This window comes from Columba livia, chromosome 2 (genome assembly GCF_036013475.1).
Source record: "Columba livia isolate bColLiv1 breed racing homer chromosome 2, bColLiv1.pat.W.v2, whole genome shotgun sequence".
NCBI classification, from domain to species: domain Eukaryota; kingdom Metazoa; phylum Chordata; class Aves; order Columbiformes; family Columbidae; genus Columba; species Columba livia.
Window position 1 is genome coordinate 152676600 of NC_088603.1, and position 14695 is coordinate 152691294.

Here is a 14695-nt window from a genome sequence, read left to right on the forward strand (position 1 = left end):
TACTTGCAAAATAAGGCTGTTGGATTTGGCATTTGCAAACAAATTTTTGAAATGATTCTGTTATTAAGATAGAAAAGTCAGGTAACTTGGCAGTCAAAGAAAAATGTTCTCGTCTAAATCATAGCATTGTACATGCAGAAAATAAAAATCCGGATCCAGAGAATATGCTGATTGCAATTCTGTATTTTTAAGCAACAGTATCTACCAATGTGCCTTATGGACTACATGAGCTGCATCAACAATTTCTGTTGCCACTGTGACTGTTTTGAATACAAGGATCGGCTGATTTCAATTTTAATACTGGCATTTCCGAGCATTTGTCTCCGTTTGGTATTTAAAATTAGATAAGAAAACATAAGCAACTGTCTCAGAAACTACAATGCCAGTTTAAAAGCCTTTTAGCACTAGAAATAGTGGCTTAAACAAAAGGTTAATTTTGCATTCTTTCAATATTAATATGATAGCAAAAAGAGAACCCATTGTGTTCTCATTATAAATGACATTTTGGTAACATTAAGATCTTGTGTTTTTAACACTATGTGTGCCAAACAAATAAGATTAAATAAAAACATTGGAAATACACCACTGAATGATATATTTTACATCTTATTTACTTGAATGTCCTGTGCAAGGAGCATGACTGAACGATAGGTAAGCTCAAATCAGCATCTCAAAGGACAGCTGAAAATAACAGCGCTGAAAATGAAGTGCAGCATTGAGTTTCACAAGATTAAGCTGACTAATCTGCTGATTCAGTTTTGCCTTTGTTTTTTGGTTTTGTCATGCAAGATCAAGAGTCATGCAGGCAAACACGTAATGGCATTCCAGGCTCACAGTAACAACAACCAGCAATGGGCTGTTCCCCTGTAACCTCTGCATCCTTCAAAGAGAAAAACAGCAAAATGCTCCCCAGCAGCAAGAGGCAGCAGGCTAAGAACAGGGAAGACATGCTCTGTTGTTGTTGTTGTTGTTGTTGTTGTTGCAGGTGTGCTGATTTGGTATCTTTAGTGCACAGAGGTTTTTTTGTTAGAGATGCTCATTTAAGAAACGTTACTTCAGTTCATAGGAAACGTAATACTGCGTGTGTTGGGAGGGATCAGATTCAAATGCAGCCCTTAAAACAGCTACAGAATATAAAAACCCAGCAGTATATTCTTCTGTAAGGACTGTATTTTTGACAGTCCAAAGATATCAAACTCTTATGAATGCTGACGAGTAAGAAAATTGTCCATGGAGCCCCTGGCGAATTGAACCCTTGTCCACAGTGCAAATGGGAAGGGGTACTCTGATTGAAACAGATGTAAGAGTCCTTCCAAAGCAGGAATTACAGTAGCTGAATATATATATATATATATATATATATATATTTAATATGAGAAATAGCAATGACTAAAATCAGAGGGTGATACTGCAGAAATGAACATGTTGCAGGACAGCTGGCATGGCGGGCTCTCCAAAAGAAAAAGAGAGTGAAATAAAGCTTCAACCCGCACTGCAAACATTTCAATATTTTCTTTTTCCCTCTGGAAATGATAAGGCTGTGTCATTATCCCAGCACAGCTCTGGTTCTACCTAAGCTGCTAAATGGATGCTGATGGCAGCATGCATCTTGCCTGAAGTGAAACTGGAGGTTCAGACCAAAATGAACCTGGGAAGCAGTTTGAGAATTAAATAAAATCTCTGTAGACTGGGATCGTGTCCTTGAGCTGCCACTCATGACTGTGACATGGCATTTGATCTCTGTGTGCATCATTTCCCTATCTGCGAAACGCAGACAATTACATTTATTTTTCTAGATGAAAGCACACCGGGCTTCTCCTGCTGAGTAGTGCTATATCAAAACTAAGTATCTTTATTATACGTTTTATTACAAGAGTTTCAAAAAATAGCTGAAGAATGAGAAGGCCTTTCAGGCCAGACAATTTCATAAGCACTTTATTGGATAGACAAAAAGTACTGGCAGGTAAATTGAAGGGTTACTTTCTACTAGTTTTTCATGATGTGAAAATATAAAGACAAGAGATCTGGTTTTTGAGGGTTTTTTCATAGCATCATAGAATGTCCTGAGTTGGAAGGGACCCACAAGGATCATTGAGTCCAACTCCTGTCCCTGCATTTGACAACCCCACGGTTCACACCGTGTGTCTGAGGGCGTTGTCCAGTCTCTCTTGAATACTTTTCTGTATTATGAATTTATCACAATTAGAGTAGTATTAAATGAAAGAAGATAGACCGAGACCCCACCATGCTAAACAGATCCATAGAAGTCATTTGGGGCTTCATGCCAGCTCTTCTAAGGCACAGTTTGCAGATGTGCACATGTATGGGCCTACCGAGTTAGAAGTTGAAAAGCTGGCTTATAGTGTTGACTGAGCATACTTAATTTCTTAATTTCCTAAAGAGCATCTTGTTAGAGAAATGCTGGAAATAAATCTGCAGATGTTGGATGTTATAAAAAGGGCCCTTACAACCACTGAACTCACTAACACATCTGCACTTCCTTTAGAGAAGCCTCTATTTTCAAGGATAGATCACTTGGCCAGGCTCTAGGCTTGAACCCAGCATAGGAAATATTCAATTCAGGAGCAATGTCTTTTGGGTTTTTTTGGGTTTTGTTTGTTTTAAGAAGGTCAATACATTTGACAATACATAAGACCTGACATAATTGGAGGAGTATCCACTTTAATGCTCAAAGGCTTGTCATGAAGCAAAAATTGCTCAAATTTCAAATTAAGGTCTATATGTTTTATTAAAGTAGTTATTTGAATGTTGTCGCTGTGGAGTTCTGTTAAGACAGGACAGCAAACAACCATCTGGAAGTTCTTGGAAACTGGTCTTGCTGCATGGGCCTAGTCTCCATTCGGTCAGTGTTCACCTGATGCTAAATGAAATAAAAAGGTTTGGAATTTCAGTCTCGAAGTCCATCACAGCAGCCTCTGTCTCTGATTACTCATTTGCTTCTACTTTTACCTACTGAAAATGAGCTTGCTGCTTCCCAAGTTAAGTGGCTCTCCGTTGACTACAGTAGAGGGTGATCATCTGCTAATCTGTCCTGACCCTAATGATTTTTTAAAATTATTTTTTAATGATTTGCTGACACCAGCAAATTTGAAAGGGGGGACAGGAAAGATGTCAAAATTCTTCAGTTCCTAGGAGTTTTGTGGGAAAATAAAAATGAGCAGAAGAAAAACACATTTATTGCCTCTGAATAGAAAAGGCTCACCCTCATCTTGTTCTTTGTCAAGATAATTGGTGCAGGAGAAAGGCTCTGTAAGTATCCCAATCATGGGAAAGGTTTCACTGATGGTTTATACCTCCTTGGGAGCTGCAGTCAAGACCTAAATCTGTAGGAAATCGGGTTTCATGAATTTCAGTAATCTCACCACTACTTATTTGCTTGTTGGTGGTTGTGTTGTGTTTTATTCCTCCAAGAAACTGTAGGAGCAGTAGGACATAAAGACTAGGACATAAAGAGTAGGACATAAAGTCTTGCTTCAAAATCAAATAGAAGTATCCAGCTTGATAGCTTCATACTTTTCAAAAGACGATTGTTTGACTTCTGGTCTCTTGCTTATTTAAGGCATCATGGGCTTAAAAAAGAAAAATATGTGTAGCCATGTGACAAAACAAATGCACCAAAAGAAGATTTATTCATTTTTCAGAAGATCAGCAATGAAACACTCCTCTTGGCTGGGCTGGAGTGCAATACGGTCAACCCTTTCCCCCAGGGAAGAAGAAAGGATGAAAGTCCCATGCGGGGAGCGGTGGCCTGTGCCAGGACATCTCCAGCCCATGCACCAGGTACAGAGAAAACCTCAGCCTTAACCAGCGATGTTGTTCTTGTAGAGGGATTGAGTCAGACAATCCACACATAGCTTTTAGTGGTTCAATGAAACACAGTCAAAACTTTAAAACACGAGCACTCACCATCCAGAGGCTGAATAAACAAAAGCATATTTAGACAACTGTGCGCTATTCAGCACTTTATGTCACAAGAACAGCGTCCCTCATCTTTCAAGCCCCCGCACAAATCTTGCCATAGATTTTTCAGGCTGATCTCAGAGATCTGTTGTTTTCAAAGTTACACCAACATCAGTTACCAGATCTAGATGAGTTGAAAGGAGTTACAAAAAGTGTCCTTTTTATACCCTGCCCCCCTCAGTCAGCTTTGAAATCTATGAAAGCAAAGCAAAATGCATAATAAGCATTAGTGTTTGTTCCAGCACTTGCTCAGGCAGTCAATGTTTTGCAAGCATTTACTGATTTATTGGAATTTTTGATCCTTGGAAGGATCAATAGTTTAGACTTTTTCTGAAAAACATCCACTGTAGCAATGCCCAAAATAGCTTTAAGCAAGCACACAGGCAGGTATTGCAATTGATAAAACCAATTTCTTTTAAGCTTATTTTTCATAGATTCTGGTCTGCTTCTTACTCTTTAAACCAGTTACTTATATTTATGTCTTTCTTACCGATTCCATAGTGAATCTCTTGAAGAAAAACTTGAAAGCCTGGAAGCTGAAGATCTCATGTCTCATCTGTCACGACCAGAAGCCTACCTGCATGAGGAGAAAAGACCAAGTAAGTAAAACTAACCAAAGCTATGGAACTGACAAGGTCACTTATTCACACAGCCAGTTTGAAAAAATGTCTATTAATTCTTCAGTGACAGCAATTTATCATGCGCTATTTGATTACTGCATTTGATACTGTGAATTACATTGTGGTAAACAGATCCATTAGAAATCCCCTGAAAATATAATAACACCTTGTTAAATATTGCTGCATGAGAGCTTCGTTTAGCTGACTGGGTAAACTCTTCGTCTAACTAAATGTGGCAACTACTCACTCAGCTGCACTGAGTGCAGAGCTGGTAACATCACCTGTCCAAGTTGTCTGACACTTCAGAAGACCCTGTTTTCCAATATAACTTCAGTCTAACCATTCAGGCTGAAAATTGCCATGTCAAGTGTATGCACCAGACTGATCTTTTTTGGAAGACGGAGATACGATTTGAAGGATAAAGAGACTAGGAGCAAGAAGTGGCCTGACAGGGAGGAATCCTGCGTGTTGGAGAGGGGAGGAGGGTGTGGGGAGAAGGTCCTACCAGAACACGGGGAAATGGTTTCACAGTGTTTCATTGGACTTCTCTACCATCACATTGCATGCTGTTTCCAGTTTAAGACTGGTGATAGAGATGCTGCAGAGCCTCTGGAAGAGGTGGGTGGGACTGGGACATACCTTTCACTTTGAAGCCTTCTGGGCTGATCTCCATGGTAGGTCCAAAGGCACAAGGTGGAAAAAGAATGACTGGGGCTTGGGGCCAGATAATGGCTCTGGGAAGGAGAAGGCTACCGAGAAGCTGCTGCTTTTAAAGGTGAGGTGATAAAGCAAGGAGACTGGGACAAGCCACATGAGACAGAGAGATGTGGACCAAGTAGGCTGGGACAACAGGAGATGGAACAAGGACTCAAAAGGGTGAGATTGAGATCAGAGGGCCCAAGGCAGAAAGGGAGTGGGAAGGAGGCCACCTCCAGATGAGACCCTTTGGGTAGCTGGTCTGCCCATTTCCGGTTGAGCAAAATACTGGATTCTGTAAGGAAAAGCACATCTCCTCCTCTATGAGTCTTTTTCTATTTTTTAATTTTTTTTAATCTTCTCTCTAAGAGAAGTCTTGTTACTTCTGTTGACCTATTTCCCTGAAGACTGCTGTAGTTTGTTTATGGGTTTTGTGCTGCTTGTTTTATGTTTCCAAACATGTCATGTGGGTCTGGAGGTTTGCCAAACCTCAACATTAAAAATAACACAGAATAATCCCTGTCTCCAGGACACATGGGATTCAATTAAAAATTGCGACATAGAAGTTTTTGATGTGATGGTACTGCATCTCTTTTCCCTTCAGTTTCTGAGCCTTCAGGATATTTTCAAGTGATGTTGTCAAGAGTTCTTTTGCCATTAGGAGAGACAGACATCTTTTTAACCAGCAGATCTCTGATTTTTACATGCTGTCTGGGAAGGATCTGAGATTCCTCTAGGTATGAAACCAACTTGGCAGAATGGGAGAAGAAATTATTACAACCCCTGTCCATAAGGAAGACGTGTGTCATTGGATATGAAGGCAAGGGTGTAAGAGGAGAAGTACCTACCATAAACCAAGAATACTATGCTTGAATATTATGTTACATGCAGGAAAAAGGTGTTAGAAGAAGACCTGGGCACTGGTCTGGTTTTCGTGGGCTGGGAAAGGTCTCCACCAGCAGAGAACTGAGCACCACGATCTTACAACAAAATCACAGCCACTGGCAGCCCTGGATGCGGCTCAACCCATGATGACATGTCTGCTTGTCATTTAACTTTTCAACACATCTGTTCCTTTTAATGATATTATCCATCTCCATAGGCAAAACAGTCACCTTCTTGATTATAGGTTTCTGCTATTCAAGTCAAAGCAAGAAGAAGAATATATAAAATAGCTCGTTGCTTTCTAAATCAAATGCTGACCAAAGTTCACAAGTAACTTATGATTTACATTAGATTATGTTTTAATTGATGGTAGTTTATTTTTCGTAAGTCAAAAAAGTCACAGAATCTCCCTACATTTGCAATGATAAGCTACTGAATTTATTTAATTACTCATTTGCTATCAGCAGCGTTACCAGCATTTGTGGTTAGTTTGGAGTGGCTCAGGATGATGATGTTCCCTTTCTAGGTCTCCTACTCATTTCTGAGCCTCTCAGTGCTACAGCAACCAGCAAATAAAATTAAATATAAAAGAAATCCAGAAAAATATTTATAAATAAATCAAGTTCCTTGAAATTATCAGGATTGATTAACAAGAAGCAACACTGAAAAGGAAATATATGTGGCTCTCCTAGAAAGAAGAAGGTTGGCCCAATGAATAAGATGCTCATGTGGGTTCAACACCCTGACTTGGTGACCTTGGACAAGTTATTAGAACAGCATTGAGATGCAAGTATTTTGTCAGGGTGAAGAGTCTTTTGAGGCTAAATACAGCTTTTATGAAACTCCCTACCCAAGGCCAGCATTACAATTTGGGCTGTGTCAAGCTGGCGTCTTGACTCTCACCTGAAAACAAAGGAAAAACGGTGCTTCTCAACCGTCCTTGGCAATGTGAAGGTAACGCTATCAGATTTATGTAAAGTCGTTATATATGACAGTATGTGAGTGGGAGCAGGGACGGACTAGGGAATATAAAAACCCAAAATAGATAGAGAACAATGAAAACTTGGAGAAATATGGTTGCTTTTTAGCTAGGGACACCTACACTTGAAAAGAGAAAGGCTAGTTGAGGCTTAAGTAAGAAGGAAGCCAAGCTTAGTGGCAGCTGGGTGACAATACAATACAGTAATATAATAGCAAATTTTATTAATCCTCAGATGAGGAAAGCATTTGTTCTTGTGCCTGATTACAAATGCATACAATCATATTTAATTAATTGGTACAATCCGAATGCTTGACTAACTCAAGCTCTTAACTAATAAGTATAATGAGTTGAATCCTCATATTTTAAGCTTTTAGAACTGGTTAAATAGTGTGGAAAGCCAGCAGATTCTCAGGAACATAATATAAAAATTGCCAATATATTAGCTAATAGTTGAAAAAAAATCTTATGCAGGGATTTTTGTAGAGAAGAGGAAAATATTGGGAAAGATTTTTACACTCTTCAATTACCTGCATTTGATGTTGCTTAAACTCTGTGTGATTTCATGCATAAGTCATTTAATGACCTATTTTGCTTTGCTTTTTGTTTTGGAGGATTTTTTTTCTTCCACAGTAGAATTCGCAGTCTGAACATCAATAATATGTATTTTGTATGTCTAATTAATATTTTAGGAAAAATATTAACCAACCAATTTCCATGTATGCTTGAACTGGATTTAACCTAACTAGAAATACTCAAATAAGCAAAAGTTAATATTGTTTCTACAGTCACTGATGTAGCAATAATAGTAGTTGTACACCACCATGCTGAAAATCAACTCCCTTTATGTCCAAACAATAGCGTGAATCACAGAATTCTGACCTTGATATACAAATGTGATCATGCAGTAATTATAGCTCTTGTGCTTTCTGTATAAACAGACTGCTTCATCTGGAAATGCTGTAGGGTACTGCTTCATTCTGCAACTTACAGCTAATGACTGAGCAGAAGCTTTTATATCCCAAGTAGGCAGAAAACCTCTTCTTTCCTGCAACTGAAAAAATTAAGGTGCTATTTGAACTATAGGGAATCAAGTCATTGTTCTATCTATATTCCGTTGAAAAGCATGTCCTACAAATTCAAAGTTGTGTTGAAAATCACATTTTGGAAAGACAATTGAAGCTGTTTTCATGGGATAACTGGCATGTTCTTGAACAACTGTGAGATTTAAAAAAAGTCTTTCATTTCATGCCAAAAACTGCTGTAGGTTTGTTCTGTTTGTGTCTATGTTGGTATCATCTGAACAGGTTGTAACAACCGTGTTCTTTGGCTTTGCCCTAATCCATGACTTGGATAACACTACTAGGATATGGACTAACAAACCTCAGTCAAGGAAATCCGAGGATATTTGTCTGTGGATAGGCCACCTCAGATTGATTTTAGTATGTCCTGAGCAACAGAAGCTCCATCCTGACCTCATACATTAGCTACCTCTATGTTTTCAGTGCTTCCATAAAAATACACCACCAAAATCTTAGCATGCTTATAGGCATATGCTAAATCCTGAAAGTTGCTGATTACAATGTCAGTCCCAGCGCAGAGCCCAGGAGTGACCCTGAAGAGCTGACTGGCAGCCTCTGCTGATGAGTCCCTATTTATAATGGTTTCTGAGAAATGTCAATTGCTCACATTTTAATCTATTAAATAATCACAGTGATGACTTTAGGTAGCTCTAATTTCTTAATCAAAATGTTGTTTGGTGCCAGAAGTTCTACCAAAGTTCATAAGTATTATATCAATAGTATTGATTTTTTTTTTTAAGAAAATGTAGAACCTCAAAAAATATCAAGATAGCTTTCTTGAACTAAAATATATCTTCCTTAATTCCATCCTGATTGGCATGAATTGCATTACTTTTCTCTGATTCTGTATGAATAGTGCTTGGAATTAGTCATTCCAGTGTTTTACAGTGGACTGGTGTCAGGCTGAGAGGGTTATTAACACTCAGAACATTCCACTGAACTTTTAAATATATTGGCAAAGTATAAGCTTTCTTGCCTTCAACTTGACATACTCAGGTGTTTGAATATGTATGGAAAGTCAGCTTAAAAATTCAGATAGTTTCTTGGATGGTATTCTTAGGATTATCAGCTGATTTTAAAAGAATCCAGTTTTAGGTGATGGCATTACTGTTAGAATAGAAATTAGTTCTCCACCTTCATTTAATGACATGATCATTATATGATTATGAAACAAGCATGATAGGATATTTGGGCTGTGCAAGTGCTATAGGAGAGTTGCACTGGACAGCTTAAATCTGGTTTAGGATTCATGCTGCAAAATATGATAATTCTAAGATTTAACAGTTTTGTAATATAATAAATCATCACTGTTGGTATACGATGTTATAAGACATTGCTATGGAGGGCTTACAATTACTTGTTTGGTAATTTTGTGCAGTCTCATTCAAAGGTGAATTTTCTTTAAGACTCACATATGTGACGAAGAGATTTGTGTAAGTATTTAGACTGAAGGACTCTCTAGCCTTCGAAGCCTGTCTTTTGTTATTTGTCTAAGGGCTTCAGGATGATATTGTGACTTAAATCTCCTTGTATCCACTTAGGAGTGACCTTTTTATCACTTACGACTGAATTCATCGACTGTTTCTTGGGCTCAGGGAAAAATCTTCATTTTGTGGAGGCAGCAGCTAATCAGAGTGCCTGCTGCCCGGCTTCAGGCCTCTGGAGAGCTTTCACTGATCCTGTCAAGGGTATTTTTTATATTTGATGACAAGGCTGCCATCCACAGTCCAAGGTTTTGAGTTATTCACAATCCACTCCCAGAGACTGTGCGGGGCTAATAACAGGAGGGTGTTTCCTACCCCTTCTGTAAGGTTAGGCACTGCTTAATTATTTACTCAGTACGTAGTTTATAGCAAAATATCCTGTACAAAGTATATGCATAATAGATTAATAATATAATCTGAATGTGACATTGTCCTCTTGTCACTGCTCTGACTCATTCTCAATAGCCACTGATTGTGGGTTGAATTCAATATCAGATGTTTGCTAGCTGTATTTTTAGGAAGGAGTCATTATAAAAATTGGAAACTAAGCCTGGCGTAGCCATGTTGCAGATTAGCTTGTTCCTGCACAAGAAGTCTGGTGCATATGAACATTCCATGTCTTTCCTGCAGCAGCTTTTCTCCTCTGTGTCAGCAGCTCTCAAGCAAAGCGAGCAGCACATCTCCTGTTTCTGGCCCTCATTGTCAGGCACTAATAAGGTCTTGCATTGTCCTTGTGTCTAGGCACCTCACAGAAGTTAATGAATATTTCTCATATGTATTTCTAGAACGACTGTTTCTCCTTGTGATCAAAGCCTGGCTCTGTGCTTGCAATCCCAGACTGAAGATGAGCACATCAGGCTCCGGTTTGTGGCTTATGCTCAATATGCTCATCTTCTGTCTGCTGTCTCAAGTACAGAGCTTGGCTTTGATCACAAGGATGACTCCACAGTGCCTTGTGCCAGACCCTCTTGTCTTGGTACCATTCTGCCCTTCAAAATGCTGTGATTTTTGTGCCTTCCCTTTCAGTGTGCTCTAAGCAGTACCACTGTACTTAGGAACCCTGTGAAAATGTCACGTATTTTGGCTGATATAGTACTGGTAGCCCTTCTGTCCTTCAGCAAAGTGCAGAACTATCAAAGCATCTTTACAGAATATCCCAAAATAGCAGGCCTCAAAGCATGAATACAAAGATGTTCCTAAATATCCTCTTCTTTTGTTCTTCATGTCCCGCATATACCCCTTTAGTGAATCATGCCCAGATCCATAAACATGCTCTTTGAAATCGTATGTACTATCTATGTAGAAAAATGAGATTAACTCAGAGTAAGTGACAGAACAGAGCCTTTAAACCTTCATCCAAACTCTGTGTAAATGGAAATCTTTACATCCACTTTGGTGAGCTCTGACTCAACTCTTAGACTGTAAAAGTGGGATGTATCTGACAAAATGTCTTTGCCTGGGCTATTTGCCCCAGGCTCCATTTATCATTGTTGATCACCGAATAACAGAACGCTTGGGGTTGGAAGGGACCTCTGGAGATCGTCCAGTCCAACCCACCTGCTAAAGCAGGTTCACCAGAGCAGATCACACAGGGATGTGTCCAGGTGGGTTTGAATGTCTCCAGAGAAGGAGACTCCACAGCCTCTCTGGGCAGCCTGTTCCAGGGCTCTGGCACCTCAAAGTAATGAAGTTTGTCCTCATGTTCAGATGGAACCTCCTATGGATCCTGGTGATCCATAATAGAGACGACTGAAACTGGGTTGCATCTTACCTTATCCTACAAATGTAGACATTTAAAATGGAGATACTAAAGTATTTGTCTACAAAGGTCAGATGAATCACAGCCTAAACTGCCTCTTTAGTTTTACTGACTGAAAAAGAGGAAGAGAAGGGTACCGAGCCCAGAGGTAGACATTTACTCCAAAGATGCTGCATGTCCTAAGTACATTGTAGCAGGGCCTTCTTATGTCTGCCTGAACCATACTGTGGACAAGTACAAGACTGTACCTCTAATTCTACATTCAAAAAGAGATGCCAAGAGGAAGAAAACAAATTTTAAAAAATGAAACTCTTAATGGAAATCCCCAGAAAGAAAAAATATATTAGTGCACTGCTGTGGATGCTGCCATACTTTCCACTGGCAATCTAATGGGAAGTTGTAATGAACTTTAGATTTTCTTGGATAGAAGAAGATGATACACAAATAAAATACAATTAAATGGTACACTGTAATGTAAGATTTCTATTTTTACCAAGAGAAAAATGCTGCAGCTGAAAAATAACCTTTTTTTTCAGCTTTGTTGGTATTGGTTTCCTGATCAAGCTCACATGGTAGTACTTGCTCTGCCTTTCTTGGTGATGACATGAATTTATACCAAGACAGAAACAATCAAATCACACAGTTTTGAAGAAGGTGGGAAAGCATTGAAACTGAGCATCTCCAGGCCCTGATGGCAGTTAAAAATAATTAATAACTCACACGTTACACTCTATAAACATCTCCTATTATTAAGTAAAGCACTCCACAAAGAAAAGAATTTTACCGATGTATTAATTAGTTAAACTGGCTAATGAGTTCCCAATAACTCAGCAAGTGACAGTGAGATGACTGTTTTGGATGCAGTCATGTATTGTTGGCTCATGTTATAGAAAGCAGAGATGTGCATGGTGAGAATCTTGAGGTTTCTTCTGCCTTTCTGCAGCTGTGGAGCTGGGCTGCCTGCTCAGTGAATACTTCCCAACTGCCAGTGTTAAAAAAAGAGAAGAAGAAAAAAGAAACAGAAAGACGACTATTTCAAGGGGCAATTATCTAAATGAGCTGGAGAAACCTGGGATGACTAAGCCCTCAATCTCTGGAGAACACTTTTGAGTACTTTGATGAATTTTAAAACAGTATTGCGTTCTGGGCTTTAATAACGTAGCCTTGCTCTTCTTCTGGCTCTAGGCAACTGTTGTTAAGTCCATTTTTACAAAAGCCTAAGGAAACTGAGTTAATGAGGCAAAGTCACTAAACTCACTGCTGCAGAGCTGCCAGGTGCCTGAGCACAGGCGACAAGGCAGGTGTATGTGTTACCTTCAGCATTGCACATACCGAGATGGGCCTTTTTATTTGTCATGTTAGGGATCTGTTTCACTTTCAGCTCAGCAAATAGTATTAATTAAAGGGGGACAAAGTTTTGATACCTCTAGCACCATCAGTGGTAATTTATGCAGCTTTGATTTCCTTCCTGTGATACACTCATGAACTGAGTCTGGATCCTGATAAAAGCAGAGACATCTCTGATTAAAAAAACGCCACCAACACCAATGGGAAATGTCAGCCCCCACCACTGCTTTATAGTTTTAAGTTGGTTTCTGCAGCGAATAATTCTAGAAGCACAAACTTTTAGTTGTTTGAAGTTGGAGTCACAAGCAAATCTGGCACTGAATCACCAAGCCAAGTGCAGGTTTTGGGTGCCTCAGTCCCTGGGAAAATTCAAAAGCCTGAGTCAGCTGCCCATATATCTCTTCAGAGAACATCTGGAAGGCTGGACACTTAAAAGTGGGTTCACAGAAGAAGACACAGTAAGAAGAAGGCACCTAAAACACCGAATGAGGAACACAAGAATTCTTGGGTGTCTGTAACAGACTTGTAATAATTAATCTGCCCCTTGAGGTGGGAACTAAAGTCAGCCCTTTGTATCTTGTAAAAATGTGATGGCCCCTGTAACACTTGAGCTGTTGGTGAGATTGTGTGTTGAGGAGGCTCCAAGTTCAGCTCCCTCCTCTCCCTGAGCGGGACCAGGATCTCCAGCCAGCACGCGTCCTCTCCTGCAGGCCCCTGGGACCGCTCTGCAAAGCCTAGAAATTGTTAGGAGTTACAGAACAATCAAGCTAAATCTTCCTTTGTGAAAAACAAAACCAAAACCATAGAGCACTGTGAATCTTAGATATTTTCCAGGGAACATCTGATCCAATTTAATTCAGTAAGTCCCATTCCAGTCATTAATCTCGAGCCAAATTTTTTTTTTTTTTTAATTTTATTGCACGTTATGATTTACTGCACAGCTCTCTTTTCATTATTACTTAGAGAAACAGTTGCTCAGATCCTCTTTCTCTTGATCTCCTGATCAGGAAAATACTGCACAGATGTCAACAGAAGTAAGACTATTATTCCTCTGAGAGAACTCTTCCCCAATTAAAAATAGTGTCTGTGAGGGAAATTATGATTTTGCAAATAGCTTCTAAGAAAGGCTACATTAACAGCACAAATGAGGCCAGGTTTCCTTACATCAGGTCTACTGTTTGCTGCAAAACCAGTACAGTAACTGACACAATTAATATTGCACAAATATCCTGGGAGGACTTAAAAATGTTGAAATCCCACATATGCATCCTTCAGTACTCAGAAGAACCTGATCTGCCCGATGCATACCAGAATGAACCTATTTCCTTTTTTGGGAAACAAATATCTTGTTTGTTTTTGTCATGCACAGGAAAGGACAAAGCAGAAACATATTTTCTCATGATAACTACTGTCGAAACCAGAGGGTGTTGCCAGTGTTCATGCAGATGCTGCCTGGCCACTGCAGTCCTTCCTCCTCGATTGTGTTGTATCTGCAGGAAACAGCACAAAACCCCCTGCACTTTGCTTTTGGAGTAGGAACTGGATGAGAATGCTTCGTTCTGATGTTCGTGGCCACCATTCATCTCCTGCTAAAGCTGGTAAACTAACACGTGTTGCAGATGGCTGGAGGTGCCAAGGAGTGAAAGCTCCAAGTGGCCCTTCCTGGGGATCTGAGTTTCTTTCTCATCTTAAATTCACATTCTGGAGGGAGCCCAGAGTCTTTCTCCCAGGTGCAGATTGACTTGTCTTCAACAGTCTGGCCCAGCTGATGGTTTCTGTTTAGTAAGGGCCTTGAATTATAAAAACAAATGTTCCATAGCTCAGAACTGTGATTCATTGTCCTGCACCAGGAAACTCAAGAG

The 14695-nt window shown here is 39.6% G+C and overlaps 1 protein-coding gene and 1 long non-coding RNA gene across 6 annotated transcripts in view; one reads left to right on the top strand and one right to left on the bottom strand.

Moving 5' to 3' along the window:
- Positions 1-14695, bottom strand: part of ASAP1 (ArfGAP with SH3 domain, ankyrin repeat and PH domain 1) — a 156765-nt gene that overhangs the window by 131028 nt on the left and 11042 nt on the right. For 3 of the 4 annotated variants that reach the window (XM_065054401.1, XM_065054398.1, XM_065054402.1), the window contains exon 2: positions 4472-4558. In XM_065054401.1, the coding sequence (XP_064910473.1) occupies positions 4472-4530 (59 nt within the window). In that variant the 5' untranslated portion in view covers positions 4531-4558. Of the gene's footprint in view, positions 1-4471; positions 4559-14695 lie in introns of those variants that run through there. The other variant, XM_065054400.1, reaches the window with a different exon arrangement.
- Positions 1-14695, top strand: part of LOC110364977 (uncharacterized) — a 43140-nt gene that overhangs the window by 5062 nt on the left and 23383 nt on the right. For both annotated transcript variants that reach the window (XR_002424114.2, XR_002424115.2), the window contains exons 4-5: positions 3663-3801; positions 4483-4580. This is a non-coding gene — a long non-coding RNA (uncharacterized LOC110364977). The remainder of the gene's footprint in view (positions 1-3662; positions 3802-4482; positions 4581-14695) is intronic.